This window comes from Talpa occidentalis, unplaced genomic scaffold (genome assembly GCF_014898055.3).
Source record: "Talpa occidentalis isolate TD23 unplaced genomic scaffold, MPIMG_talOcc4v2.1 talOcc4.8, whole genome shotgun sequence".
NCBI classification, from domain to species: domain Eukaryota; kingdom Metazoa; phylum Chordata; class Mammalia; order Eulipotyphla; family Talpidae; genus Talpa; species Talpa occidentalis.
Genome location: NW_023605194.1, coordinates 103,944,172 through 103,971,769, shown reverse-complemented (window position 1 = coordinate 103,971,769; position 27,598 = coordinate 103,944,172). Strand labels below are relative to the sequence as shown.

At 38.0% G+C, this 27,598-nt stretch overlaps 1 protein-coding gene across 1 annotated transcript; it reads left to right on the top strand.

Moving 5' to 3' along the window:
• Positions 1 to 113: 113 nt before the first annotated feature.
• Positions 114 to 6,945, top strand: NPY2R (neuropeptide Y receptor Y2). Its single transcript, XM_037497048.2, has 2 exons — positions 114 to 851; positions 5,444 to 6,945. The coding sequence occupies exon 2, from the start codon at positions 5,466 to 5,468 to the stop codon at positions 6,612 to 6,614; it is 1,149 nt and encodes a 382-aa protein (XP_037352945.1). The 5' UTR covers positions 114 to 851; positions 5,444 to 5,465; the 3' UTR covers positions 6,615 to 6,945.
• Positions 6,946 to 27,598: the final 20,653 nt, after the last annotated feature.

Below are 27,598 nucleotides of genomic sequence, written 5' to 3'. Positions count from 1 at the left end.
ACTCCCCGGAGGAGTGGAGGGGTTTTCTCCGCCCGCCGGCGCGGGACTCGAGCTCAGGTCCGCCCCCCGCCAGCGCCAGGTCCCGGCTCCCCCGCGGCGCGGGGTGCGCAGCCCCTCGGCCGAGCTGCCTCTGTAGCCAGTGCCGCGGGCGTTTGGAGAACCCGGGTCGGAGTCCGGGCTCGGTCCTCTGAGCGCCACCTCTCGTGAAACTCGGGAGGGGAAGGCACAGGGAGGGGTTCGTGGAGAGAAAAGAGGTAGAACTGGTGCAGACTATCCAACTTCGGGGCTTCCAGGGAGCTGGGCAGTGGTAGCTGGTGGTAGTGGGCACCCCCAAGGCGCCTAGTACGGTTCCTCTGTTCGGGCTTCCAAGCCCCCGGGACCAAGGGCCGGTGCCCATTGGCCCCTGCTCCTTCGCCACGGAAACGTCCCATCCAGCCCTCTCCGGTGGGGGGCCATAGCGCCCCTATCCTCTGCCCCTTTTTCTTTTCTTGGTGAGGGGGGTTCGCTTTCCCCGTGCACCCCGCCCCGCCCCCCGGGAACCCCCCAGCCTCACCCGCTCACCCCCTGCACCTCTGCACCGCGCTGCGCGCCCGCGGAGTGCGCTTGATCGCAGGTGGGTGCAGAGCCCCGCCGCACCTGCCTCCCAGCGCTGAGGACTGGACTGTGGGGCGCCCCGCTGCTCTCCAGGCTCTTTGGGTCGCCCTGATCTCGCTGAGCGGACCTAACTGGACTTGCCTGGGGGAACTTGCAGTGCCCTCTCTGGGCCAGACGACCAGATACTCATCGGACTCAAGGGCTGCACACATCTTGCATCCACATCTCAGCACGAACGAGAGGACCGGACCGGATCAGTAAGTCAAAATCCTAACTCTGATTCACCCTCTGGGAAGGAGAATAACCCCTAAAGAAGTGTTCCGGGTGTGTGAAGAGAGACCTCGTTTTCACCCTCATTTAGGCCAAAGGTGGGGCTTGGGGTGGGGGTGACACCTCCATTTATTTTCTCCAGAATTTTCCTTTTCTACTGAAGAATCTGGACTATTTTCTTGACCCTTCTCAGAAAGAGACCATGATCTTTTCAGAACAGCAAGTTTTTATCATATTTTTATATTATTCTGCCTCTTCTTTAAAAATCAAACATCTGTGTAAAGCAGAAGCTCATAGTGGATTATCAAAACTGTTCAATAATAGATGCTCATCTAAGCACTCACTGGTTTTCCACCAGAAGGAATCACCCACTGGTAGGAACATATGGTGGACAGGAAGGAGGCAAAAGGAAAAGTTTTAAAACTTTTGGCTGTGGGGACACAACATCTCAAGTCAATGATATGAAATAGATGATGCTTTTTTCAAAGAAAGGCCAGAGCTAAATCCAGGGAGAGGGACAGTCCCAAGCCCTTCGGTGAATCTTTTCAACTTTCTGCTTATTAGATAAGCAGATAAGTCTGGTATGTAGCATTCTTGGATATCCACACCCCAATTCTCCCCCCTTCTCCCATTAACAAGTGAGTGAAGGGGGAGGGTGAGATTTGGGGAATTTTTTTTTTTTTTAATTTCTGGAAGGATTTGCAATTGATAACATGTTAAGTCTTACTAAGGCTAACCTGTGACAATAAGGGCATTGTTTCAAAAAGCCCCACACATTTAAATATGTAGTCCCAGCTTCAGATGTTTCCCACTCAGATCATTTGAAATTCTTTGAATCTCTGAAAAAAATAAACCCTGAAGCCATTTTCCTACTCTACAAGGAAATATTTCTATAACAGACTCTAAAGATCACTTGTTCAGTTCTCCTTAAATGTCTTGCACAATGTGAATGCCTCCTTTTGGCTTATCTCAAGAAAAGAGTTTTTCCCTTGTCAATTTATCTTTTAATTTTTGTGTTTTTGAGCTTTGAAAATCTCAACGCCCTCCAGGTACACTTCTTCTCCCTTCCACTTTTCCAGAAGTGCAGTCATAAAGTGTTGCATTCACTGGGTAATGTTCTGTCCTGCTGGAGGCCAGCCCTGTGCTTGAGAACAGCTATTTGTCCACCTACTAACAGCCTGGAAATCAATAACTGTTCCTGCAGAGAAGTGCCTGCAGAGAAAAGGGGCTTTGAAATTAAGAACATGGGGCTGAAAAGAAAAAGCAAACTAAGTTAAAAAATTGAATAGACTCCAAATGTGCTTCTGTCTCAGACATACTCTCAATTTAGTTTGCTGCAAACCTCGAACTCAGACCTCTTGGAGGGGTCTTATTAATTCTATTAATGACTGGTCAGAATTGACTGAGCGATGGTCATATCAGTGTTTTTCTTAGTCTAAGGGAAATGGTTGGCCCTAACAAATATACGCTCCAAGATTAAATTGATTACTTTCCTTTTTCTCTAATTACTGAGGAATGGAGGCAAATGCAGAAGAGGATCTGGGCTCCTTGGAATGTTCTATATGAAATTTATGCAAAGGGATCTAGAATATATCAGGGAGGGAAATACACAAGTTTGTGGAAATATTTGTCTGTAGTATGGACCTTATGAGAGAGAGAGAGAGAGAGACCTTGAAAGAGAAGTTTTCCTTATGGTGGATACTATTTTACTGTTCTAAACAGGGATTGATTTTAAATGAATCTTGGGACAACTCTGTGGTACAGTTGGTTACCTGATTAACAAGTATATAAGCACAAGGATATCATATTGGAGCAAGAAATCCTGGATAGGCAATTATCTTCAAGAAAGGAAGGAGAAAATTATTAATTTGGGTTTTGCTACCTTAATTATTCAGTAAATTATGTTTTCCCTTAGTTTCATATTTGTTTTATTGAAGAAATGTTGTGTTGGATGCTGTGCTAAGGATTAAGCCAGAGTGGGAACATCCTCTGTCCTCAAAGAGACGGGTTGGTGGGGTGTTTGCAGGGGAGCAGCTGGAAGGAACATGAGCTACTGGCAGCATGGATGGTGAGCAACCGTGGATGGTTGTTCAGGTAGCTGAGAGGCTCCCCAGTTCAGAGCAGGGAGACACATGAAAGCCTAATGTGCTGCTGAAATTGGAGTAGTTCAGTCTGACCAGAGCATAAGACATGTAGGGAGATGTGGGAGTGATGAACAGAGGGGGACAGGGGTGCATCAGGAGCAATACTGATTCACATACCATGGAGTGGGGATTTTCTTCTAGATTCAGTGCTCTCAGTCTGGTGTGCGGGAACCTTTGTTGGGAGAGCAAATCGATGACTGCATTATGCATGTTATCAGCAGATCATGCAAAACCACCGATTCAAGCAAGTCGAAGAGAAGAAATTAAAGGCAGAAAACTGGTTACAGGAAGCAAGCAGGGGCTGTTGGGGTCACCAGGGATTTAACAAGAGGCTGGGAGTTATTACTACCCACAACTAGGGGGACACTGGGAGGAGCAATTTGACCAAAGCCACCCCCCCTCCAAGGACCTACACCCTTCATTGGAAACAGGATCACCGCAGGTCAGTCCTGTGAGAAGCCTTCACAGAGGGCTGCTGAGGCTCTACCCAGAGGGGAGAGTTGGGAGTAGAATACAATGGCTTCTCCCTTCCTCAGGCCCTCTAATTACCCACCTGAGCCTCCATTGGTCAGCAACAGCCAGCATCAGTGACCTGGGAGGTCGCACACAGTCTGCAAAGTCAGCTTCCTGTGGTGCAGACCAGGATGGAGCAAGGAAGGGTGAGGAATGGGGTCTGGGGGTTGCAGTTCCCCCAGGCTTTGCCTGTGGGTGGAACAAAGGTGACTCACCTGCCCGTGTAGGAAGATGCCAGCCTGGTGAATTAAACACAAACTCATTTAAGGAAGATTCCAAATTAATGGCAGCAGCCTTTTTCAGTATGAGGTATGTATTCAAAAGGAACTATTTCTATGATGTTAGGCTCTCAACATTTTTACAGACTGGAAATGGAAACTTTATATCAGAAGCCAACATGTTATATTGTTTTAAGAAATCTGGAGGTTGGGGAAATGATATAATCACATTTGAATTTCAGAAAGACCATTTTAATGGAGTCGACTCTGGCCAGTAAAATATAAGAGCCCTAAAGTAGAGCGCTTCCTGTTGTCTTGTTCCCAGCACAAATCCTGGTTCCTGCACATGTTTTTTTTTTTTTTTTTTAGTATTAATTTTTTAAATTATTATTTTATGGTCTCACTCATAGCAGGAATTTAGAAAACCTAAATAAGGGACCAGGAAAAAGACTAATTATAATAAAGTAAAAATCAAAATCAATAAGCAACCATAAGCCAGAGACACACTACAGTGGGGGAGGAGGGAGTAGGAGCAAAACAAGGGTGTAGGGGGGTGGGAATTGTATGGAGACTATAACCAAGATGCATACATTGTGCAAAAATGAAAAATGCTGCACAGGTTTTTAGATGCTTGCTGAAGTCAGATTTAAGTGCAAGCATCATGGTGGTGCAGCCATGCCCAGGCTTAGTGAAGTGAGTGAATGGAAGCAGGAGAAAAGTCAGGGAAGTTAGACTATTAGGGTAATTATGGTAAGACTCTGAGAACAAAACTAATGTAGAAATGACAAGAAGAGGATCATGGTGGCAGATACATAGGAGACCCCTCTGACTATTATCTTAAATATGGGGCTAAAGGTGATGAACAGGCCCTGGAGGGGCACCTGGTTTATTTTTGACTTTCAGTGGCTTAGTCCCCAGGGATAGTATTAAATAGAGTAGAGCTGCAGGAGGAAAAGCCTGGAGAGGACCATTGAGAAATAAAAGTGTCCAAACATTTATATTTTGGGGTCAGGAAGAGATGTAGATCAGATCAGATTTGAACATGTTTTCTCATACATCAGCTCTGCAAGATTCTGCTGAATTTTAGGTAGGAATTTTATTTCAGATCTTCCAGGGAAGTAGCTGTTTCATGCAGGATACCTTTTTTTTTAAAAAAAAGATTAACTCCTATACTAGAAAAGATAGCTGTGAAACTGAATCTACACCATTTCTTTTGGATATTTTATACTCCCAAAGTCCAGATACCAGGCAAAGGGTTTTAATTTTTGTCTCTTCTATGTAACATTTGTTGCACTATTTATAAATTTGAAAGGTTCAAGCTATTGAGGCAACTTTATCTACCTTAAAATTAATTTGGTGAATTTATAACAGTTATAAAATTAATTGATAAAGTTTCTAATATCCATCATATATTGGACTGGACAATTTAGTAGCCTTCACATTGGAATTACATCTATAATGAAGGATAGATATTACATTCTATCATTGTGATTTATGTTGCAAGGGCTTATTTAATTCCTCCATATTTGTGAATAGACATATTAAAGGCGCTGCTTGATTAGAATGTTATGTGATGTGAAATTTAAGGTATCAGAGGATGAATCTTTTCAGCCCCAACCAAAATGAAGTCAGCTCATTTGTGATATTTCTTTATTCACCCTTGCAGTTTCCTTGTCTCATATTTATTTATTTTTTTAATTGTAGATTCTTATGCTAATTGCTGAAAATGGGCCCAATAGGTGCAGATTCTGATGAGAACCAGACAGTGGAAGAAACGAAGGTGGAACCATATGGCTCAGGGCAGACCACTCCTAGAGGGGCGCTGGGCCATGACCCGGAGCCAGAGCTGATAGACAGCACCAAGCTGATCGAGGTACAGGTGGTTCTCATATTGGCCTATTGCTCCATCATCTTGCTGGGGGTCATTGGCAACTCCTTGGTGATCCACGTGGTAATCAAATTCAAGAGCATGCGCACAGTAACAAACTTTTTCATTGCCAATCTGGCCGTGGCAGACCTTCTGGTGAACACCCTGTGCTTGCCATTCACTCTCACCTACACCTTAATGGGGGAGTGGAAAATGGGCCCTGTCCTGTGCCACCTCGTACCCTATGCCCAGGGTCTGGCAGTCCAGGTGTCCACCATCACCTTGACGGTCATCGCCCTGGATCGTCATCGTTGTATCGTCTACCACCTGGAGAGCAAGATCTCCAAGCGAATCAGCTTTCTGATTATCGGCTTGGCCTGGGGCATCAGTGCCTTGCTGGCAAGCCCCCTGGCCATCTTCCGGGAGTATTCATTGATTGAGATTATTCCCGACTTTGAGATTGTGGCCTGCACTGAGAAGTGGCCTGGTGAGGAGACAAGTATCTACGGCACTGTCTACAGCCTTTCATCCTTATTAATCCTCTATGTTTTGCCTCTGGGCATAATATCTTTTTCCTACGCTCGTATCTGGAGTAAACTTAAGAATCACGTCAGCCCCGTCGCTACTAATGACCACTACCACCAGCGAAGGCAGAAAACCACCAAAATGCTGGTGTGCGTGGTGGTGGTGTTTGCGGTCAGCTGGTTGCCACTCCACGCCTTCCAGCTTGCCGTTGACATTGACAGCCAAGTGCTGGACCTGAAGGAGTACAAACTCATCTTCACCGTGTTCCACATCATTGCCATGTGCTCCACCTTTGCCAACCCCCTTCTCTATGGCTGGATGAACAGCAACTACAGAAAGGCTTTCCTCTCTGCCTTCCGCTGCGAGCAGAGGTTGGACGCCATCCACTCCGAGGTGTCCGTGACATTCAAGGCTAAAAAGAACCTGGAGGTCAAAAAGAGCAATGGCCCCAATGACTCCTTTACAGAGGCTGCCAATGTCTAAGGAAGTGCCCGAGCAGAACTCTGGGTGGGTTCCCCCCAGACCTAGACCTCTAGTTGAGAAGCTTGCAGGTGCATCCTGATTTCCCATTTACAGGAAGAAAAAAAGCATCTGAATGGAAGCATCTGCGGTTTGTAATTCATGGAAAACTGGTTGGTAGAGCCTAGGTAAAAATATTCATAGACAAAAATATGGCAACAAAGCAAAGTACAGTTGCTTGGATGATGGGTTGAATTACAAATACAAGCAGAGAGAGTTGCTTTTCACTGTTTCCCAGAATCAGGGAAACCTGGACAAAGAATTGGCATTATCAGCATTGCTAAAGGGGTGTGTGTTTGTGGGGGGTGGGGTGGGGTAGGGGAAGTAAGTTGACTTTCAAATCACATCAGAATGTAGATTGAGAATGATGTGCAATTTGCTGCCCCCCAGCACCTCCTTCCCCCTGCCTCTGGTAAAAAAAAAAAACAACCCACCAAACATCAGTTTTCCTATGGAGCTATAGCAGACTCTTCCTCAATGTAGCCTAGTTGTTTATTGCTTCTTAGAGACTAAACCCATCAGGAAAAGCTGCAGGTAAGTGTTACTGACTACTTGAATGATGTCAAGGAAGTAAATGGAAATTTCCTATGTAACTAATATTTTGGCAAATGATGGGGAAAATCCTTAGTACTCAAGTAGGATGTTTTTTAAAGCTTTTGTTCTTAAAACCAAATGCATGTTTACTGACAAGTTTCTGCAACTCAGAACTGAAAGTTGAACTTCTCAGATAGAAAAGTAACCATCATTTAACTTCTTGTTTTAAGTTGTCATGCTTATGTAGATACTATTTAAGTAACAAGTAAGCATACAACTCAATACTTAGAAGTATCGATAGGTGTTACAACTTTTTGAACATGCATTATTCCCAGCTTGGAACTCACTTTGTCTTCACTAAAATTTCAATCTATTAGAAACTATTTTTGTGGCATTTTTAACATTTTGTGTTTATTTGTAAGAATGTTTTGCACAGATAACTAGCTGTAATATGTTCACAGAACATCATAGTGTTATTTTTTTGAAATTCATCTTTCATGGACCTATTCATAATTAATACAACAATATAATTTCATGAAAATGAAACCCATCTGGTAAGGAATATTAAAAACATTGGATTTGTTCCACTTTGCAAATGTTCTATTTGGAGCAATTGCAACATAAATTACTCTTTTCTCAAAATAATTAGCTATATTTTTGATAACTTATGAATATATACATAGTAAAATTTTACATATAAATAATGGGATATAGATGCTATAGTATTTTTCATTTAATGATTTTATGAATGTAATTTTTATTTAAATGGTACCCAACCAAAGATGCTTAAAACCCTACAATGTTCATGAAAAACAATGGAGATGTTGAAATAGCTGTGCTGCTTTGGATGCTGGTAAAGAAGTTTTATGGCAATCTCATATTTGAAAGTGACTGAATTTTTAATACATTCCTTAAATGTTAAATAAATTCAATGATAATATTACATTTAGTTATAAACATTATAAACTTTCATTTTATGGATATATTTAAATTTATACTGTGACTCCTATTGAATAACTGCCATCTGAGAAATAAAGACTGGTCTTAAAGTTCACTGACTTTGGAATACTGAAAATGAATGACAATAACAGAAGTTAGATTAGGTAGAAGACTGATTAAGAACTAAAAATTAAAAATGTATATTTGTAATATATCATATAATTGAAGTATTCAGTATTCTGTTGGACTTCACATAACCATCCAAAAAAGCAGCTTTTTGTCTTTTAAATAGTGGTTGCTTTGCTTAAGCTGTTTAATATGTAGATTTTCTTTTTTCCTTCTTGGAAAATCGCACACTGTAGGAAATGTGTATGCTACTATATCACTTGCTATAGTAGCAATTAGACTCCAGATTATGATCCCATTAATATATATATATATGTTTGAATTCTTTTAATTCATTAATATGTATGGTTAGTGATTTTATCTATTGCAATAAAAAGAATTTGGAAAATTAAGGAAATTGTGTGATATTTTATATTAGAATTGCTCTCCAAAATGAGAAAATAAGACTGTAATGAAATTTAAGAAAGGAAATAATGGTGGCTCCAGTCTAGCTGTCATTCCATTCATACACGAACATCCCTATGTCTGTAACTGTAATCCATATTCTGACAATTCCTGACTCTTTATTTTCAGATCAGACCTTTCTTCTGAATTTCAATCCTGTATCTCTGTCAAGAGTCAAGAGTCCACATGCGTATCTTACCAGCAAATCAAATCCAGCACGTCTAACACAGAACCTGCCAAGATGGTCCACATCCTACCCCACTTTATTTTGTATTCCTGTATTCCCTTTCCTTATCATGCCCCTGCTGTCCATCCAGTTCTCAAAAATCTTACACTCTTGAGTCACCCTTAACCCTTCTGTCTCTTTATTACATGTCCAATTGCTTCCCACATTTTATTACAATTCCTAGCTGTTTCTTGAATCAATTCACTTTTTTTCTTGTGGCTTTTATCTTAGTTCAGGCTACACTTATCACTTTACACCACTATTATACCTGATAAGCTTTACTATGCAGCTTCCTAACTGGTCTCGCTATGTCTCATTGCATTTCATTCAAACTTTTAACCACTAGCCAGAGTGAATTTTCAAAAACCCCAGTTTTATCAAATCACTCATTGGTGAACACTTTCCAATGTTTCTTCATTATTCTTACTATGAATTTAAAATTGTTTTATGGCTGGAAGACCAGTCATCTTCACTGTTTGTATGTTTTATTCTTTGCAATTTCTCTTTTTCCAATCTTCACTGCTAGGTTTCATGCATATGAGGTCAGGGACGTCATGTCTTCATTATTGTGGTACCAGGTTAAAAAAAAAATGAGTGCTCAGTAAATATCCATCAAAGAAATTGAATTTAGGAGTCAAGTAGACATTAGAGTCAGGATTTGAAGATAGAGCTATAAGGTTAAAAACCATAAACTTTGTCATACAATTTGTGGAAAGTAAGGTTTTAGCTATACAGGAGTCCAGCAAAATGTGTGTTTGTTAGATTGGTTTTGAGTTTGGGGAGGCATTAAAGTTATTCACATAATTAGCAAGGGATCCCTATGTGGACTCGTGATCTCTGCATCACTCTCATTTGTGGAGTATAACTCAAGACTTGTAGGTAAGAATTTGGAGAAAATGTAATTCTTAGGTTTCTGGTCCCTAAGACACAGAGGTGCACATGGTAGGGAGATTTGGTGTTTAATTTCCATCAGGTGATATAACAATCTTGAGACTTGTCCAAATAGTGTAATTTCTAGTTTCAACCTCATCCTGTCCTTTGCAGTATTTCCTTGGGTTCTTTCAAGTTGCAGTGATGCTCATTGATGGTATCTTTACTCTTTTTCTTTGGTTATCAAGGCCAATGTATTAAAGATATTCAATAAAACTGCCCTATTAGTACAGGTGCACTGAGGAATAAAGTTTAATTTGAACTCCCCTCCCCACCCCTCCGTGGTAGATTGATTGGAATGGAGGAAGAAAGAATTATGCCAAAATGTAAACAATGTTCTGAAAACCACAGAAGAATGTAAATCTGGGTTAGCTTCTCCTGTTGAGCAAAGGAAATGATAGTTCAGGAGAAAATAGTGTTTAAAAATTTGAAGTTGATGATGAAAGATAAGCTCTTGATACAGCGTTTCTTTTCCTTAAAAAACAGAATGTAAAGAACAACACAAAAATGGTGGAGATGTGAGCTTTTCATTACATCTTATGACTTAAGTGGTGGCAGGAAATTTATTAAACAATTACTGAGGATTGGTTTGTGAGGGTTTATAGGAGACATGGGTCTGTTAGATCATTTACCTTTTTTCTTCTTTGGGACACTGGTCAGATCCACAAACTGCATGTTCTCCTGGGTCTGGAAGAGATTGTAGGAATGATAGACTGCAGGTTAGAACAATCACCTGCTTTCTGCAGCTCCGATTCTTTCTTGATAATTTCTGAGTGTGTAACTGAATGAAAGGAGGTGAAAATGAAAAACTGAGTCTACTTTCCCTTATGAATAAGTGATGGCCAAGATGGAAACGCTTTAAAAAACTACTTGCAAGAATTGAGGCTACTAGACGGGGAGGGGGTTTAGGAACAAAGGAGGGACCTTCAGCCTATGGTAGAGGGATATGGGTGCTTTGGTGGGGGAGAGTGGTGTTTTAATGTACACCTGAGAAGGTGAGAATCTAGTCCCCTAAATCATGTATAGTGTTGTAAACCAATGTTACCTCAAAAATAATAAAAATAAACCTAAGAAAATAAAAAAAAACAATTATGCACAAACTACTAATTAGTTGCCAAACACCATGTAGTTGAGCATGACATAGACATGTGCTTCACATTAAAATAACAAACACATGAATAGGGCTGCATTCAAGAGAAATAAGGGTGTAAAATGGCAGGCAAGACTTTTATTTTTTGCCCTTCTTGTTATATGTTGTAAATAAAAAAGTAAGTGTGTGTGTATGTTTAATTACAAACAAAGGAATCTCCCTGATGTACACTATCATCTAGTGTCGTACACTGTGGGTAGAATACCCAGCCATTGCGCTGTGACAACTAGCCTGTTCCCTTATGACATATAGGTCCAATTACTGCTGCGACAGAAGTCACTATTAGTAGACTGTGGGTGAGGTGGGATGAGAAGAGAAAGGGAATGCACTGGAGAATGTGAATAAAAATCCTTTGAATCTATGTAGGTTAAAAAATATCCAACTCCTGGGTGAGTATAAGCCCTTTTCCTCACAGTTGATTATTACAAATGACACATATCAGATGGGTGCTTGTCATTTTGAACATCAACACACTTAAAAATGATTAGTGTCATCTCATAAGGCAGAGTAAGTTGTGATCAGCCTCTAAGGACATGCTGACTGACCGCGAAATCATTTCTGTTCTCTGATAGAAGAAAATCAGAATCTTGTTTTGAGAATGCAATTGAGGAAGAGAGACAAGTGGATTTGAGGTACATAGCTGGGGGTGGGGACTGCTGAGTGCACTGTGTTTATTAAGTTAGAACCAAATACCATCTGTCCAAATAGATCTGTAATATCTGGATCCCATCACATGAACCATATTGGGTTCTGTACCAGGATTTAAGGGAAAAGAGATAATGTAATTTTAGGTTCAATGAAGTGATATGAAAAATTTGACGCTAAAGAATTTCTTCTTTTTGTTCTAGGAAAAAATTTACTGGAAACAAAAACTTCCTACTTATTAAACACAATCCCATTTAAACAATTGCTTCAATGGTTTTTGTGAAAGGCAGGAAAACCTCACAAATGGACAGATATGGTATACTTAATAGCTGATGACCTCAAATGTTCCACAAGAATTATACAAATCTGGTTTGTCTCCAAGGTAAGGCTTTTATATTTACTTTTTGGTGTTTAGCTCAAAAGTCTATAACTAGATGGAGACATTCATTACCTATGAGGACCCTCGTGAGAATTGTTTATAATTGTCATTATATTCCAAGACAAAAGAAAACAGATGATTGTAGTCACGAGTGCTAGACTATTTTTTAAAAAGAATAACTGATTCTACCAGTCATTTTTCAGGGCTATAATTAGAGACTATAAATGGAACCTTGGAACTGTCAATGTTGCGGTGTGGTACAACTTTAATGCAAACATAGCTGAGCATTACTTTGAACAACTTTGCCATTAGTGCCAGTCTTGAGGCTGATTTAGTCACCAACTCTTACAGAATACACTTTCTTGCCAGCACTTTCTTAGATAGTTACATGACTGTGCAGTAGTTATGCTAACCTTGCAGAGAAGTTATAGCATTAAACAAATGCACATCATTTCTTCTAACGAGTTTGCTATTCTAACTCCATATCCTTCTCATCAGTTTCTTTCTCCTATCTTCCTCCACTCCAATTCTGTTTTCTCCTGTCAGAGATAGACTGAAAGAAAATTGGGGTTCCAAGGAGTGGGTCATGGATTCCAAAATGCCTGGAAGATCAGTGGATGAATCTGCATCAGACAAAGTCTAAAGCAGAAGCTGGGGAGTCCAGAGCAACAGTCACGTGCAAGGGACTGGTGGTACTAATAGGTCCTGGAAATAAGTGTCAGCCTCTGGGAGAGACTGGATCAAACCGGGAGTCAAAACAGTGAGACAAGAAGGAGAAAAGAGCAAAGTTATGGCCACACCACTGGATACACAATGCCCAGTGAGGAGTGTGATATCATGTCATGTGATGTCATGTGATATCATGACACCATCTCTGATTTGTTTTAGTTAAAATTACCTGCAAGCTCAGAACTCTCTAGAAGGAAACATGTTATCACTCATTCAACAAATAATTATATGTTTATTGAGTCTTAAAGGAGTAAATTCCTCTGATAATTTCTTGCTTTTCACCGGGTTGGGATGAAGTGAGGAATTACTCCATTAAAGGTCTTATTTTCTGTGGGAAAGGAAAAAATGGAGGGGAAAAAGCAGACAACATTCTAAAATAGGGCTGAGGATCGCCAGCAGCTTCATTCAGTAGGTCAGATGGGCACCGACTCACCAGGGAAGTCCCTGAATTTCTGCAGCTCTGCTGGCATTTCAACCAGTCCAGCACTCAGAATCAAACCCCCACCGTTTTGTATTTTAATGAAAGTAAAATTTACAACTAACTGCAGATTTAGGCACATAATTCTGTGAGTATTGATGAGTGTGTACAGAAGTGATCACTTATCTCAAAGGAAATATAAATAATTTCCCTTCCACACCATCTTCACCCCAACCCAATAAAATTTTGCTCTGATGGTTGTCACCATAGATAAATTTCATATATTCTTGAACTTTATACACTTGGAACAACAGACTATTTATAGTTTTGTATCTATCTTCCTTTATATAATATAATGATTTATGGAGTCATCCAAGTATTTGTGTGCACCTGTAATTCATTGTTATCTTATTGCTGGGTGATACTCAATTGTATGAGCACAACACTATCTCGTCTTCTTTTGACAGATGTTTAGATTATTTCAAGTTTTGAGCTGTTAGCACTGAATCTGCTATAAATATTGCTTCCCAAGTCTTTATGTGAACACGCATTTTCATATAGCTTGTGAGGATACAAAGCAGCTGAGTTGCTAGGCCACAGGCTACATACACAGTGAACTTTGTAAGAGCCAGAGCCTTTTGCAAATGGTCACGCTCCCTCTTGAGAGATTCGGAAGACCCAGTTGCTCTACACGTTTTGCAACATTTGGTGTTTTGTTTTTACTTTCTCCATTCTCTGATGACTAGCAATGTTGATTACCTCTTGATATGCTTATTCATCATTCATATATCTTCTTTGGAGAAGTACGTATTCACATTTATTGCCCATTATGTAAAATTAGATTTAGCTGTACTTTTTGTTCTTTATTGAATTGTACTAGGTCTTCATAAATCGGTATATATTGAACATAATTTGTATATATTCTCCTAGATATATGTATTACAAAAGATTTTTCACAGGCAAGGATTTTTAATATATTATCATTTTTGTTAAAGTAACATTGCATTATAACATAGTGTAATTTTCAGAAGTGCATCATTAAAAAGCAACATGTGTATATACTTCATTAAGTTCAATGCTACAAGTCCAATTCTATTCTTCAGCATATGATTGTCCCTTTTTCCTTGATTTACCCATTCCCTTCACTCATGCCTTCTGGAAGCCATTAATTGATCTTACAGTCTTAACGTTTATTTTTGTTTTATTTAGTTCATCCATTTGTTTATTTCCTCTATATAGCACATATGAGGAAAATCATATATCTGGCTTATTTCATTAAAGCGTAATACTTTCGGGCCTCCCAGGTGGCGCAGCGGTTGAGCGCTGGGTTGCGAAGCTGCCCGCGGCCTCTGCAGCGCCGGTTCGATCCCCGGCTGCTCCCCGGCCACCAGAGGAGGGTCCCACATGGCGCGCAGACCTCTCCTGCCGCCCGCTGCTCCCCTCAGCAGTGTACTTCGGTCCTTCTGCCTGTTCTGCTCCCTGCTCTGGCTCTGGTGAATTCTCTCACCCTCCCGGCTTCTGACTGTACCCAGTGCATGTATAAACCAAACAAACAAACAAACAAATAGATAAATAAATAAGACATGCCTCTAGAAAATTAAAAAAAAAAAAAAAGCGTAATACTTTCTAGGTCCACCCATGTTGTTGCAAACAGCAGGATTTCATCTTTTTTTTTTTTTTATAATGGCTCAGTAGTATTCCATAGTAGATATATATGCTATACCTTTACTCATTCATCAGTCAGTAGACACTAGATTGTTCTTAGTACTTAGCTATTAAAAAATAATATTGCAAAAAATATGGGAGTGCATATGTTTCTTTGAATTAGTGTATTGCTGTTGTTGTTTTTTTACTTTAGATAAATACCCAAATTATGGTCAATTCCTCTCATTCATGCCTAGGCCCAGATGGCTTCACAAGTGAATTTGAATGAGATATTTTGAATTTGAGCAGTGAATAAAAGAAGTGCCTTCATATTTTTCTTTTTTCAAAGCCAGCACAACATCGATTACAAATACTTGACATTTAAAAAAATGAAGAATGTTTGTGTGATTTTGTCAGTGCCTGTCTAACATCTGCTGTGATATCATCATGGCTATTCTCCTTGGATAGTCATGTTTTAAAATGTTAATATTAAAATTTTCCAATTTGGAACCATCTGGAAAAAGTCATCTGGTCATGGTGCATTATTATTTTAATGTATTGTAGTATTTGAATGGATTTTACAATTAGAATAAATACATAAAATTTTATGTGTGTGTGTGTGAGTGTGTGTGTATCTCTTAAGTAAAATTATAGCTCAAACTTAACCATGTAATACTGGATGTGTTTGTTATTGTTAGAAACAAGACATAGAAGCCCAGTAATTTTGACATTATTCTACATGTATTAGCAATGCAGTTAGCATGGCAAAACGAGGTAGACAAATGAAAAAGAAAGTAAAAAATAGTTTTTATTTGTAGACAATATAATTATATACATGAAATCTAAAGATTTAACATAAAAATGAAAGAACAATCATTTTGTGCAGATTTAATATACAAAATCAGTAGCTTTGTTAAATAACAAACCTTAACTTGTAACTAGAAGCTAAATGAGAAGAAAATGTCCAACTTATAACAATAAAAAATAAGTATATTAACATGTTAAATAATGTATATTCAGGAACTATATGAGGAACATTTTAAAATTCTACAGGCGGAATAATATTTTACATATATATTTAACATATAATAAAATATATATTTTGCTTATACAGAAAAAATACTCAAAACTATAAGGATGTTAATTTACCTTCAATTCTAATTAGACTGGAGGTTCTTGCTAACAAAAATTTTAAACTTAAAAAATAAAGCAAAATTATCTGGAGTTTCATGAAAAAGAATGGCAAAAACCTTTTTTCCCATCGTATAGTAAGACTATATGAAGCTGTATACCACTTAAAATTATTACCTATTAACAAATTATTACACTCAGCTATCAATAGAACTTGTAGAGGATTTAGCGAAAGACCTTACTACATTTAGAATTTGATGAACGTGGCATTTCACTTTTTAAAAATGTGATAAATGTGGGAATTAATTTTACAACAAATAGTTTGCAGGTGATATGAATTTTCAGTTATAGATTTCTGGGAAGAAAACACACACACACACATAGATACTGCATTCCAAATTCATTTAGCCAAAGATGAAAAATCCAAGGGACAGGGATAGATGCAGCCTGACTTCCCCAGGCATCCAGGGTTCTAACTGGGGTAAGACACTGTTGGTGATACTGCCCAAACCAGACAGCATATTGAACTGGAAAGCTCAATTCCTGAAATATCATTGTCCTTTATAATTCAGGCTGCTAGCATTATTTTAGAAGAAATTCTATTAGCAAAGTATGTGATTTATTTGAGGAGATGTTTACAAATATCAGACTCTTTTAGAACTTGAACCAAAGCCAGCATGGTCACATTCTCTCTTTGGAAAAGAAAAAAGTATCAATGTCTCGTTTCCTAAACAACGTTTTCATTCTTTCGCTTTTTTTTCCCAGAAAGATTACATTCCAGAACTGAAAATATGTTTTAACAGAATTAATGCTTTAGATATTAAGAGTAATATTGCTAAAGTACTAGCAGAAAATGTCAGTATTTGGCATAAACGTCTTGAAAGTGAGAAAGAATTTTTGATACAAGAAATAAAACTCATCAGTGGAAATAAAACAAAGAATTTAATTTTTTCAAGAGAAAATACCATCAGAAGAATCAAAACCAAGCAACAAACCAGAAAATATTTATAAAGGAAATGAAAACAGAATCTTGATGATGTAAGTACACCCCTTTGTTTATTGCAGCATCATTCACAATAGCTGGGATAGGGAGACAACCTAAGTATCTATCCACAAATGTATGGATAAAGAAGATGTAGTATGTAGATATAGAATACAGCTAAACTATGGGCTGTTATTTATCCATGAAAAAGAAAGAAACCCTGGTATATGTGATAAATTAAATAAATGTCAGGGCTAAATGAAGTAAGTCAGAGAAAGACAAATATTGTATGATATCTCTTAAATGGAGTACCTAAAAAAGTGCATTCATAGAAACAAAATGGTGATTATCGATGTTGTGGGTGGGTGGCAAAAATAGGGGAGGTGTTGGTAAAAGGGTACAAACCTGTTATAAGTTCTGGGAATCTAGTGTATAGAGTGGTGATTATAATTAACAATACTGTACCATATACTTGAAAGTTGCTAAAAGAGTACATCTTAAACATTCTCACCACAAGAAAGAAATGGTAAGTATGTGATGTGATGGAGGTGGTAGCTAGTAGTATGGTGGCAATAATTTTGCAACATATGTGTTTCAAATCAACACATTTTATACCTTAAACAACTTTATATATCAATTATATCTCAAAAAAAATTTGAAGAAAACATTACACATAGCAGGTGAAGAGTAAACCAATTACAACAGGTAACACCTTTTTGAGATGCTGGAAGAACTGACTGATAGAGCTATTGAGGTTTAAAATTACTTCTTATGAGAAAGATAAATACTGGATGGTGTCACTTATATGTGCAATATAGAAAAACCAAACAAAGGCTCAGATAGAGAAAAACTTTTAAACCAAACCTCTATACTGTCGAAAAACTGGCAGGGATGTAAAATAATGGTCCTTCAATAACAGTGAAAAATGAACAAAAATTAAAGTTACTGAAATAACTAATTAGTATTGGAAATATAAATCATCAAATTGAGTTTTTAGAAAGGATTTCATTCAGAATATGTTTATAGAATAGTTAATTTCAACATTAAAAGGCTTGTGAAGGAGGTTAATATCTGTAGTAACTGAACTCAATAGCTCTACTATTTTCAGTTCTGCTACCTATTGATGCAAGTAACTCTGTTATATTAAAAACCATCATTTGCAGGCAGCTTCAATTAATTGTTAAATTAAAGAATGAATATTTTATGTATTAAATAGCAGAACCAATATATAGGATTGTTAAGGGTTTGCTAATGAGAAAGTGAAACTTTCATAATTTGAGGATTTATACAATATTCAGATATAGTAATGAAAGAATATTAAAATCACATCCAATATATGTAGCCAAATTGAGCATCTGATCTTTTCCCCACAATATAAGATATTGAAAAGCAAGTAGTCAGAGATTCATAAAATGCCAAAGTGGGGCTAAAGGGAAAATCATTGTAACAGAGAAAATTCGTGAACCAAGAAGACTGGATTATTAGAAAAATATCTTATTATATAGGTTTTTATAAGGAACAACATTGTGCCTAGTGAAATGTCAAAATCTCATTGATTTAAAATTTTTTAATTAAACTGGATTTTGAAGTTTATAGAATAAATTATTAAATGTTAATGGCTCTATCTGACTTCCTAAGATTTTCCTATTTTTATTTTTATGATGTGCTAATTAAACAAACAAAAAAAAAGTCAAGGACCACGTGGTGGGCTGCAGGTTCTTGGGTTCTTGAAGTTATTTCAAGAGCTTGGTCTGTGATTCCATATGCACACTAAAAATTGTCTGTTGATTGAATAAATAATGCATTGCATAAACGAATGCATTGTTCTATTTCAAATGGTGATTTCTGTTTTGATTTTAATAAAGATTCAGGGTGGCATTTTGTCATTAAGTCTTTTATCAATCAACACACCAGAAGTAATTTACTCTAAGGGGACCCATAATTTTAGACGATGTAAAGGAATTTGCACACATACCAATGAAGTCATTAGAAACCTTGCTCTCTATGTTAACCATGCATATCAGTCTCTAGCTAGTGGCAATTCAATTTCAAATAACTAAACTTGTTAAACTTTACCATTAAATGACTAATCAACCTCAACTACATACAATGACCTGTGATAGGCATCAAAGATACAAACTAGTACAAGATAAGGAGGAAATTTCTACTGATTGAGCTTTTCTTCTTGCACTTAACAAATTCAACTCTATCTTTCTTCAGTCTTGGATTGGTTGTATTTAATACTATCATGCTTATTAGGACTGACACTCAACCCAGAGCCTAGACCATTTAATGATCTTGAATTCTCCCATCCTCTCTCTCTCCCTCTCTCTCTCTCTCTCTCTCTCTCTCTCTATATATATATATATATATATATTATATATCCTTCCAAGAGTTCACCTATCTTCATAACCACCACCTCTGCTCCAGTTTTGCTTTGATTAGGAACATTGATGCTCTTTCCTAACTGGACCTTTGATTCTGGCCTTGCCTGACTCCACTACATGTTCTATATTTTGCCAGTATAATGTTAGTCTGCCTCAACCCCAAATGGAGTCATTTATGTTAATCACATTCAAAAAGATGAAATTATATTCTTTATTATATTTTTGCAGAAATAAATTCTAGCCTTTTACCCAGGCAAAGGAAGAACAAGCTGTACTTCAGGAATGGTGAGGTCAGGAGAAGCTTTATTACTCATGCATGAGGTCCCAGACCTGGGTCGCTCGTAAGATCTGAGCACTGGTTTAAAGATCAAGGGTTTCTTTTATACACAACCGTGTCCATATCTGTTACATTGATAACGTCGTTTTTCAGCAGACACAACCATTTGTGGCAAAGTCCCCAAACAAGGGGGGCACGGCAAGGGGGGAAAGATGCAGGCATTCGGGGATGGCCTTGGAGAGAGAGACCAGCCTGGCCCCCTGCCCGACCTTGTAGATAAGAGTGCTGAGGCCCTGGCCATGAATTTTGAAAGGGAAGGAGCTGTAAGTAAGCAAACTTGTTAATTATGCCTGCATTGGAGTGTTCATTGCATCTGGGCTGGAAGTTTTGCTGGAATCTTTATTATATTCATTTGCTCAATAGTATATTTTTGCTACAATATCATACACAAAAATAGACTCAATATGAATTAAAGACTAAAAGAAAACAGGGGGAGCTTTATGACCTTGTTCTAGGCAATAATTTCTTGGATATGACATCAAAAGCATAGGCAGAAAAAGCAAATTATTTAATATGATAGACATGGAGCTTTATAATTTAGGCACTATTAACTTGTAAATATCATCTTTTATCCATTTCTTCACAATTCTCTAGGTACTCCAAGATGTGATTTTTTACATATATCATCTTGGTCCACACTTGGGCATACATGGTTAGTTCCATTCCAACAACTATTCTTTCTAGCCCACCTCTCTTACTAGCAGAGTGTCATTTGTATTCTTGTATTCAACTCCTGAAAGCGTGTAGTCAGGAAAAATGAGTCTCTCCCTCTTAAAAAAGTAAGTTATGATTGATTAGCAAGATTTTTCAGTAAAGGGCCAAGTACTAAAGGTTTTAGACCTTATGGTCAAAGAGGTAAATTCAAGACTATTATATAAACACTTAGGAAACAAGCAAGCAAGCAAGCAAATTTTCTAAAGTGTTTATTGTCAAAGTTCAAAGTAGAATCATAAATAGCAGATTACAATTTTCATGTAGATATACTAATGAGATCTACTAATTATAAGAATGCAATTTATTTTTGGACATTAGACTTAATAGGGTCTTAAAATTAGTTTTTCCTATTAACTCAATTGCAAATGTTCGTTTAATGTTTTTTTTTTTTTTTTTTTTTAGCTGATAGACCAGATTTCACCCAACGGCTGCACAAAATAAATCATATATTTTAATTCCTTTGCCAGCAGTTGACTTAGGCATAGGCCTGCTACTTATTCCTATTCAGGGGCACTGAGGACAAGTCTACCCAATGCTGTGGGGAAAACAGATCCTCATGAATAAAATGGGACCCACAGGAGAAAATATCACCAGTCTCCAGTGGACATGACGTGTCTTCATGTGATGTCCTGAGCTTCTGTTACTCTCTTGTAACCTTCAGAGTATTGTTAACCTACTGAATAGGGCAAAGTGGAAATATGAAAAAGATAGGGATTCTGAGGGTAGTAGTGCGGTTACTTAACCAACCCTGGACCACCTTGTTTCTAATCTTGTGATGTGGAAATATGATTCTCTTATAGTATAAGTTGCATTTACTCAAGTTTTCTGTCATAAGTCAAAGATTTCTAATGGATGCAACACCTCTATTCTTGGCAACTGAAGTGACCTTCTTAGGTCATTCAAATAAACCCTTATTCTTTCTTCAGAAATGTGTTTAAATATCATATTCTTTTTCAGAAGAAGACCTTTGCTGCTGACTTCCTCAGCTTTAGGAGTAGTCAGTGAATCATTGATCCCGTGGAATTTTGCACAATACTCCTTTTGTTCTTTTATATCTATATTGTAATCTTTGTATACATATTTGCCTGACAGCTGACATTTTTACCCTGAATATAAACAATTCCTGTGTAGGAACAACAGCTTATATGTTAGTTAATTCCTGACACCAGCTTGGTATGCAGAATATAGTATTTCCTTGATAAATAAGTTAATAAAACATGAAGTGAATAAATGAATGAATCATACATTGACCTACCTCCAAAAGAATGCAATATCGGTGAGAAGAGAGACATTTGAATAATGTCTTTAGGTGCTGGAAATCCCTTTAGGTCTTTAGGTCAATGTCTTTAGGTGCTGGAAATGAAAAATGAGATGTGGCTTATTTCTTAACTGTGTTCTTAATGCTTAGAGCTGAAGGAGTCTGCCCAGGTTTTGGCCACTTAACTGACATACGGCCCAAGAAGGTGATATAGTGCCGTTGTACTGGCAGGCCCAAGGTTCTTAGCTCCACCAATACCTTCTGTGTCATGACAGGAACTGCTTTCTCTTCCTCATTTCCTTTCTTAAAATGATGGTGCTGAGAAGCCTCTAAGCCAGGATTGTTGTCCCTTGAATGATATGTGATAGGAGAACCCTCTGCTCATTACATGCCATTCAGGTCTCAACAAATTATCGCGCTACTTGCTACTTGCATAAATGCCTTAGCAAGGTGACCAGTGTTCATCTTGTCTGGCAACAAATTAATTGCCAAATTGTGCTTAGTACCACAGGAGCTGTGTTCTGACACCAGTAGTACCACCCCCCTCTCAACATTGCAAAATACCTGGGATCAGCTGGTTAGAGCTAGAGATGGTCATCTTGGGGGAGGGGAGAGAGAAGCACAAAAACAGCCCTTAGGCAGATGCTCTAGTGATTTGCATGATAATTATACTGCATTTCCCACTTCTTGGTCCTAACCTGCTGAACTCTAGTGCCAGGTTACAAATGAGATCCTTCCCTGCACATTCCCTGAGCAATAATTTTTGCAAAGTCTTGACTTCTCTCATGCATTGACTTCTCTCGAAAAGTACCATTTTCCAAATGATGTAGAAATGGGATTCAGGTACATGGCTGCTGTAATAGATTATGGAAGAACCCAGATTTGAAGTTATTACAGCTATATTTTTAAAGGCAAGAATGATATTCTTCCCTGCTCTCTACACTCTAGGACAATACTAAAAGTTGCTAATAGATAGTTCACATTCTTTTTGAAATAATGTCTTCAAAATCTGGTGTGAGTCTTTTACTTGCAACACATCACCATCTGGATTCGCCATATTCCAAGTACTCAACAGCCACATGCGGCTATTGGTTTCCAGATTGGACAGTACAGCTCTCAATGTGCCTCCCCTGAATAACTTCTACATGATGGTCATGAGAGGTTTATTTTAAAATTAATGTTACTGAATGCTGTCCTTTGAGCACTGAAAAGCTTAGAATTTAATTTTTTCATGATTTTCAGTATTAGTATTTCATAAGTACTTATGTACTCTGAGCATAAAAGGAAAACAAATGTCATAATATTTAGTTGTGTACTTGGCCTTCGTTACCTTTTTGTAAACCTGAAGATATCGAGAATGTTAATGGTACATAGTGGAAAAGAAAATGTGTTAACTTCGATCAATTGGACATTTTCTAGCACATATTTTGCTACCTACCTAAAAATCTAACTGAATTGTTATATTAAAATATTTTTTCAGCTTCTTCATGCTGAGATTCTATTATTCAACACATAAATTATCATATTGCTTTTACTCTAGCAGAAGCAAGTTGTAAGTTGTTATGAATCAATTCATTTACTTGAAGAGCAACACAAGCCAAAAATCTTTTAACACATTCATCTGTTTGATTTATGCCAGATGGATAAATAAGAATTTGAATGCTTAATATAGAATTTAAATGGAAATGCTGAGGAGGCCTATACTAGCAGCAGTGGAAACTGTCTTACAGTTTATGTTATTAAATTCATTATTTTCCCAAATAAAGTACACTCTTTCAGCCCATTTATTTATGTGACATTTGTAACTGATCTCAAAGCCTATCAAGTTATAATAAATCTTTGTTCATTTCACTTCATGTACTGTACTGTTTTCTGTCTTCATCTGTTTCAGTATGAGACACACTCGGATTGAGACGAACAGTTACAGGAAGTCAGTTGTTCTAAGAAACATTCTTTTCTTTTCTCTGGATATGTCCTAAATTCTGCTGGTGGTCAATAGTGACATTGTTTTTACTTTTATATTTGCAATCATCCTATAAAAAGAAGAACAAGAACATGTATGGCCATTTCACATATAACTCTTAAATACTATATAGTTGAAAAATCAAGCTTTATTTTTTTGAGATAGCTGTAAATTATAGAGAGGTCAGCAAAGTCAGCAAAGAAGGGACAGAATAGTTGATAAACTTTCATGTTAGTGCTTATCTGCAACATAGCCCTCTGAAAACATCTCAGCTAGAAGATCAATATGTGCATTTGTAGGAAAGGTTAGGCTGCTAGGATGAATCAACAATTAGTTACATGGCAAGTCTGTGACTAACACTTTTCATTTCTTCAGAGCCATGTTTCTTAGACCTACTATATACACATGACTAAGCCTTGTGGGTATGCAATTTATAGCTTTGGTGGAAATGATGTAGGTCTGGTTGCGGGCGTAGGTTTAAACAGAGAATAGTAAGGGGGTTGGAGGAAAAAAGTACAAATAAATCTTTTGAGGAATGTTGCTTAAAATCAAGCCAAAAAGCATATGGAGAAGCAGCTAGGGGATAAAATAAGGTCAAGAATCTTTTTTTTTTTTCTAAAGAAGGGGTGGGGGGAGCATCTTTATATGTTAATGAGAATGATCCAGGAAAGATAAAGAGATGATAAAAGAGAAAACAGGAGCCAAGAGGATACGGGAATGTGCACCTGTGAAGCACTAGCTTGAGACGGATGCTGGGGTGGTGCAGAAACACTAGCAGCAGGAAGACAAGACACCGGTTTCATGGACTAGCAGAAGAACAGGAAGGTGCAGTTCAGGGAGTCCAGAACTTACCTTCTGATTGCTCCCCTTTCCTTAGTGCCTCAGGAACAAGGTTATCAGTTGAGAGTGAGGATAGGGAATAGTTGTAAGGGGCTGAAAATAAGGCAGAAGGTAGAATTAGACTTCCAGGAAAGGAGAGTGCAGGGACAGGAATTTATTTATAACATCACAATGCATTAGCAATTAAGCTCATATTCAATTGAACTCTAAGTCCTGTAATTTTAACTCGATCCACCCATTTCTCTCCCATTTCCACTGCTACCCTAGTTCAAATTGCCAATGCCTCTTCCCTAGGCCACTAAATTGACTTCTTAATTTGCTCATCTACGTCCACTGTTGCTGCTCATGGATCCATTCTTATCATGGCAGCTGGGCTGATCTTGAATGCCTGTTTGTTCAGATTCCCTGTCTACTGAAAACTCTGCAAGATTTTTGGGAATAAAAGAACACTTCCTAAGACAACCTCACCTCAACTCCTTGTTCCTCCTTCACCTTTGATGTTCTATGCCTTTTTTCAGTTCCTCTGATGAACAATGTGCCATCATCGTGCAGGGCTTCTTGGAAAATCCTTCTCATTTCCTACTTTTCCTTCATATCTCAGTTGACTCATCACTTTTTCAAAGAAATCTTACCTCTTCTTTATTTCATTTATTACTTTCACAGTGTCATGTACCTTTCATAGTTACAATTTTAAATTTTTCAGTGGGATTATCTGATTGAATATGTCCCCATTAGACCAGACTCTCCAGCATAGTGTTAGCATTATGCTCGCTTTGGCTGTTTATATTTTATTTTTATTTATTTTTTTTAAAGATTTATTTATTTATGCATAGAAGAACTGGGGTGTAGGTCAGAGGTATGTGGGGGTGTGTGTGAGAGGATTCACCAGAAACAGAGTGGGGAGCAGAACAGGCGGATTGACTGAAATACACAGCTGAGGGGAGCAGTGGGCGAGTCAGGAGAGATCTGCTGCGCCATGTGGATTGCTCCCTGGCTGGGGATCAAGCTCATGCCTTAGTGGTGATAGCACTGAGACTTAACCCCTGTGCCACTGGGGAAGCCCTGTTTGCTTTTTTAAATAAAGACTCTGTTAGCTTTTGTTCACCAGTTTATTCCTAAATACTTAGTCATAATGACTGGCAGATAATAGACCTCAATAAATATTTGGTAAATTAATGTTGACTGAATAAATCTAGTGGGTAGCAATTATGAAAAAAATATGCTACATGGAAATTTCCATGCTACATTCTTCATAAAAACATAGGTAAACTTTTATTTTTTTTAAAGATTTATTTATGCTTACAAGAACTGAGGTACAGGCCAGAGATGTGGAGGGTGAGAGGATTCACCAGAGATAGAGTGGGGAGAACAGGCAGATCTACTGAAATACACTGCTGAGGGGAGCAGTGGGAGAGACAGGATTGGTCTGCCATGTGGGTAGCTCCCCGGCCAGCCAGGAATTGAACTTGTGCTGCAGTGGCTGTGGATAGCTTCATAGGTTGCATCTTAACCCCTTGTGCCACCAGGGAGGCCCAAATGTAAGTAAACTTTTAACCTAGTTTTAAAGATAAAAAAATTGAGACTTGGAGATTTTATGGAAATTCTCCAAAGTCACATGGCTGATGTGTAAACTAGACAGACTCCAAGGCAGACACCATTAGCTCCTCTGAACTGTGATTTTACCAACTTGCTCATTTGCTACTTGATTTTGTTCCCTTCTTTGAAACTACATAGATTTATCTATTTTTTTCAAAACTCCAGCTTACAAAATACACCCGATCAACACAAATAATTTGTTTAATGGGTACATATTTCAAAAGCTATTTTCAAAAGAAGCATACGTCTTATTGGCAAAATTAAATGGTGCTCTGAGTTTTTTGTGTATCAGAATATATCTCTGCACCTGTAAGTCTGTTCCTGTAATGAGTTATTTCATGAATAAATTCATAATATTATGAATATAATTTTTGAAATATTATTTCATAAATATCATAGTGACAAGAATGATATTAGTATTAGTAGATTTTATTTATTATCCCAATATAGAGCTTAAATGTGTAATAGGATTTATTTTATGTTTGAACTTACATATACCCATAAAAAAATCTGTGCTTCCTCTTAATGTAATTTTACAGTACTGGTTTATTGCCAACACATGAGATTTTAGGCCTCAGTCTGTCTTTCAAGTATTTAAAACAAGAACATTAAACTATAGCCTCAACATATTACATTTCAAAATTTAAACTGACCAAAGCAATAAAATCCACCCAGTTCACTTGGAAAATAGCAAACTTAATATTTTTGGAGACTAAAAAATAAATCCAAAGACATTCGGAGAGCTGCCTGCTACTCACAAGCATGTTACTGTGAGCAGACTCTCCTTTTCTGCACAGGGGAACAAAACAGCACCACCTGTTGCAAAGAACTTGCACCGCCTCTAATTGCCCCAGGCAACAGCAGTCCCAATATTCATGACTAAGGCTGCTGCCAGGGACTTTGCAGCATTATATTTTCAACAAGGTAAGTAGTAATTAAGCTGTGTGAATTCCCATTAGAGGCACATATCAGAACTGAGAGGTACAGGGGTCGCAAATCCTTTTCAATTCATTAAAATGGGGATGAAGCAGCAAGTAAATCTTGACCACCTTGTTCTTTATTAGATATATTTTTGAGTGACTGAAGCCCCAGGGGTCTTACATTAGCTCTAATGGTAGGCCTTGGTTAAGTAACCTTAGTACATTTCCCAGATGGTTAATTGCTCTCACACAGTCATTGCATAAATGCTCACTGACTTATTTCCCACTCACAAAGAGCACACTGTCCTTCCCCCTTTTTTGCATGCGTACTCATAAATCCATGAGTTTGTTGCCAAGCCATTGCTTCATATCTGACAAGGAGGTACCATGATTTATAGAAAATACAATATTTCATCAAGGATATGAGAAATGTTCCTGGAAGGATTTCTGACACTCCTGCCAGGCTGATCACAAGTCACTGCCCTGGGTTCCTGGTGATAAAAATAAAAGTCACCATAAAGTATCACCTTCAGAATGTAAGACTCCAGTCACATTTTATACATTTACTAGCAAAATTTATCCAGTTGTAATTCAATTGTACAGCTTCCTTCACTGATTAGACCAGTGTAGCTGCAGAGGAGCCATTTGGGATGAGC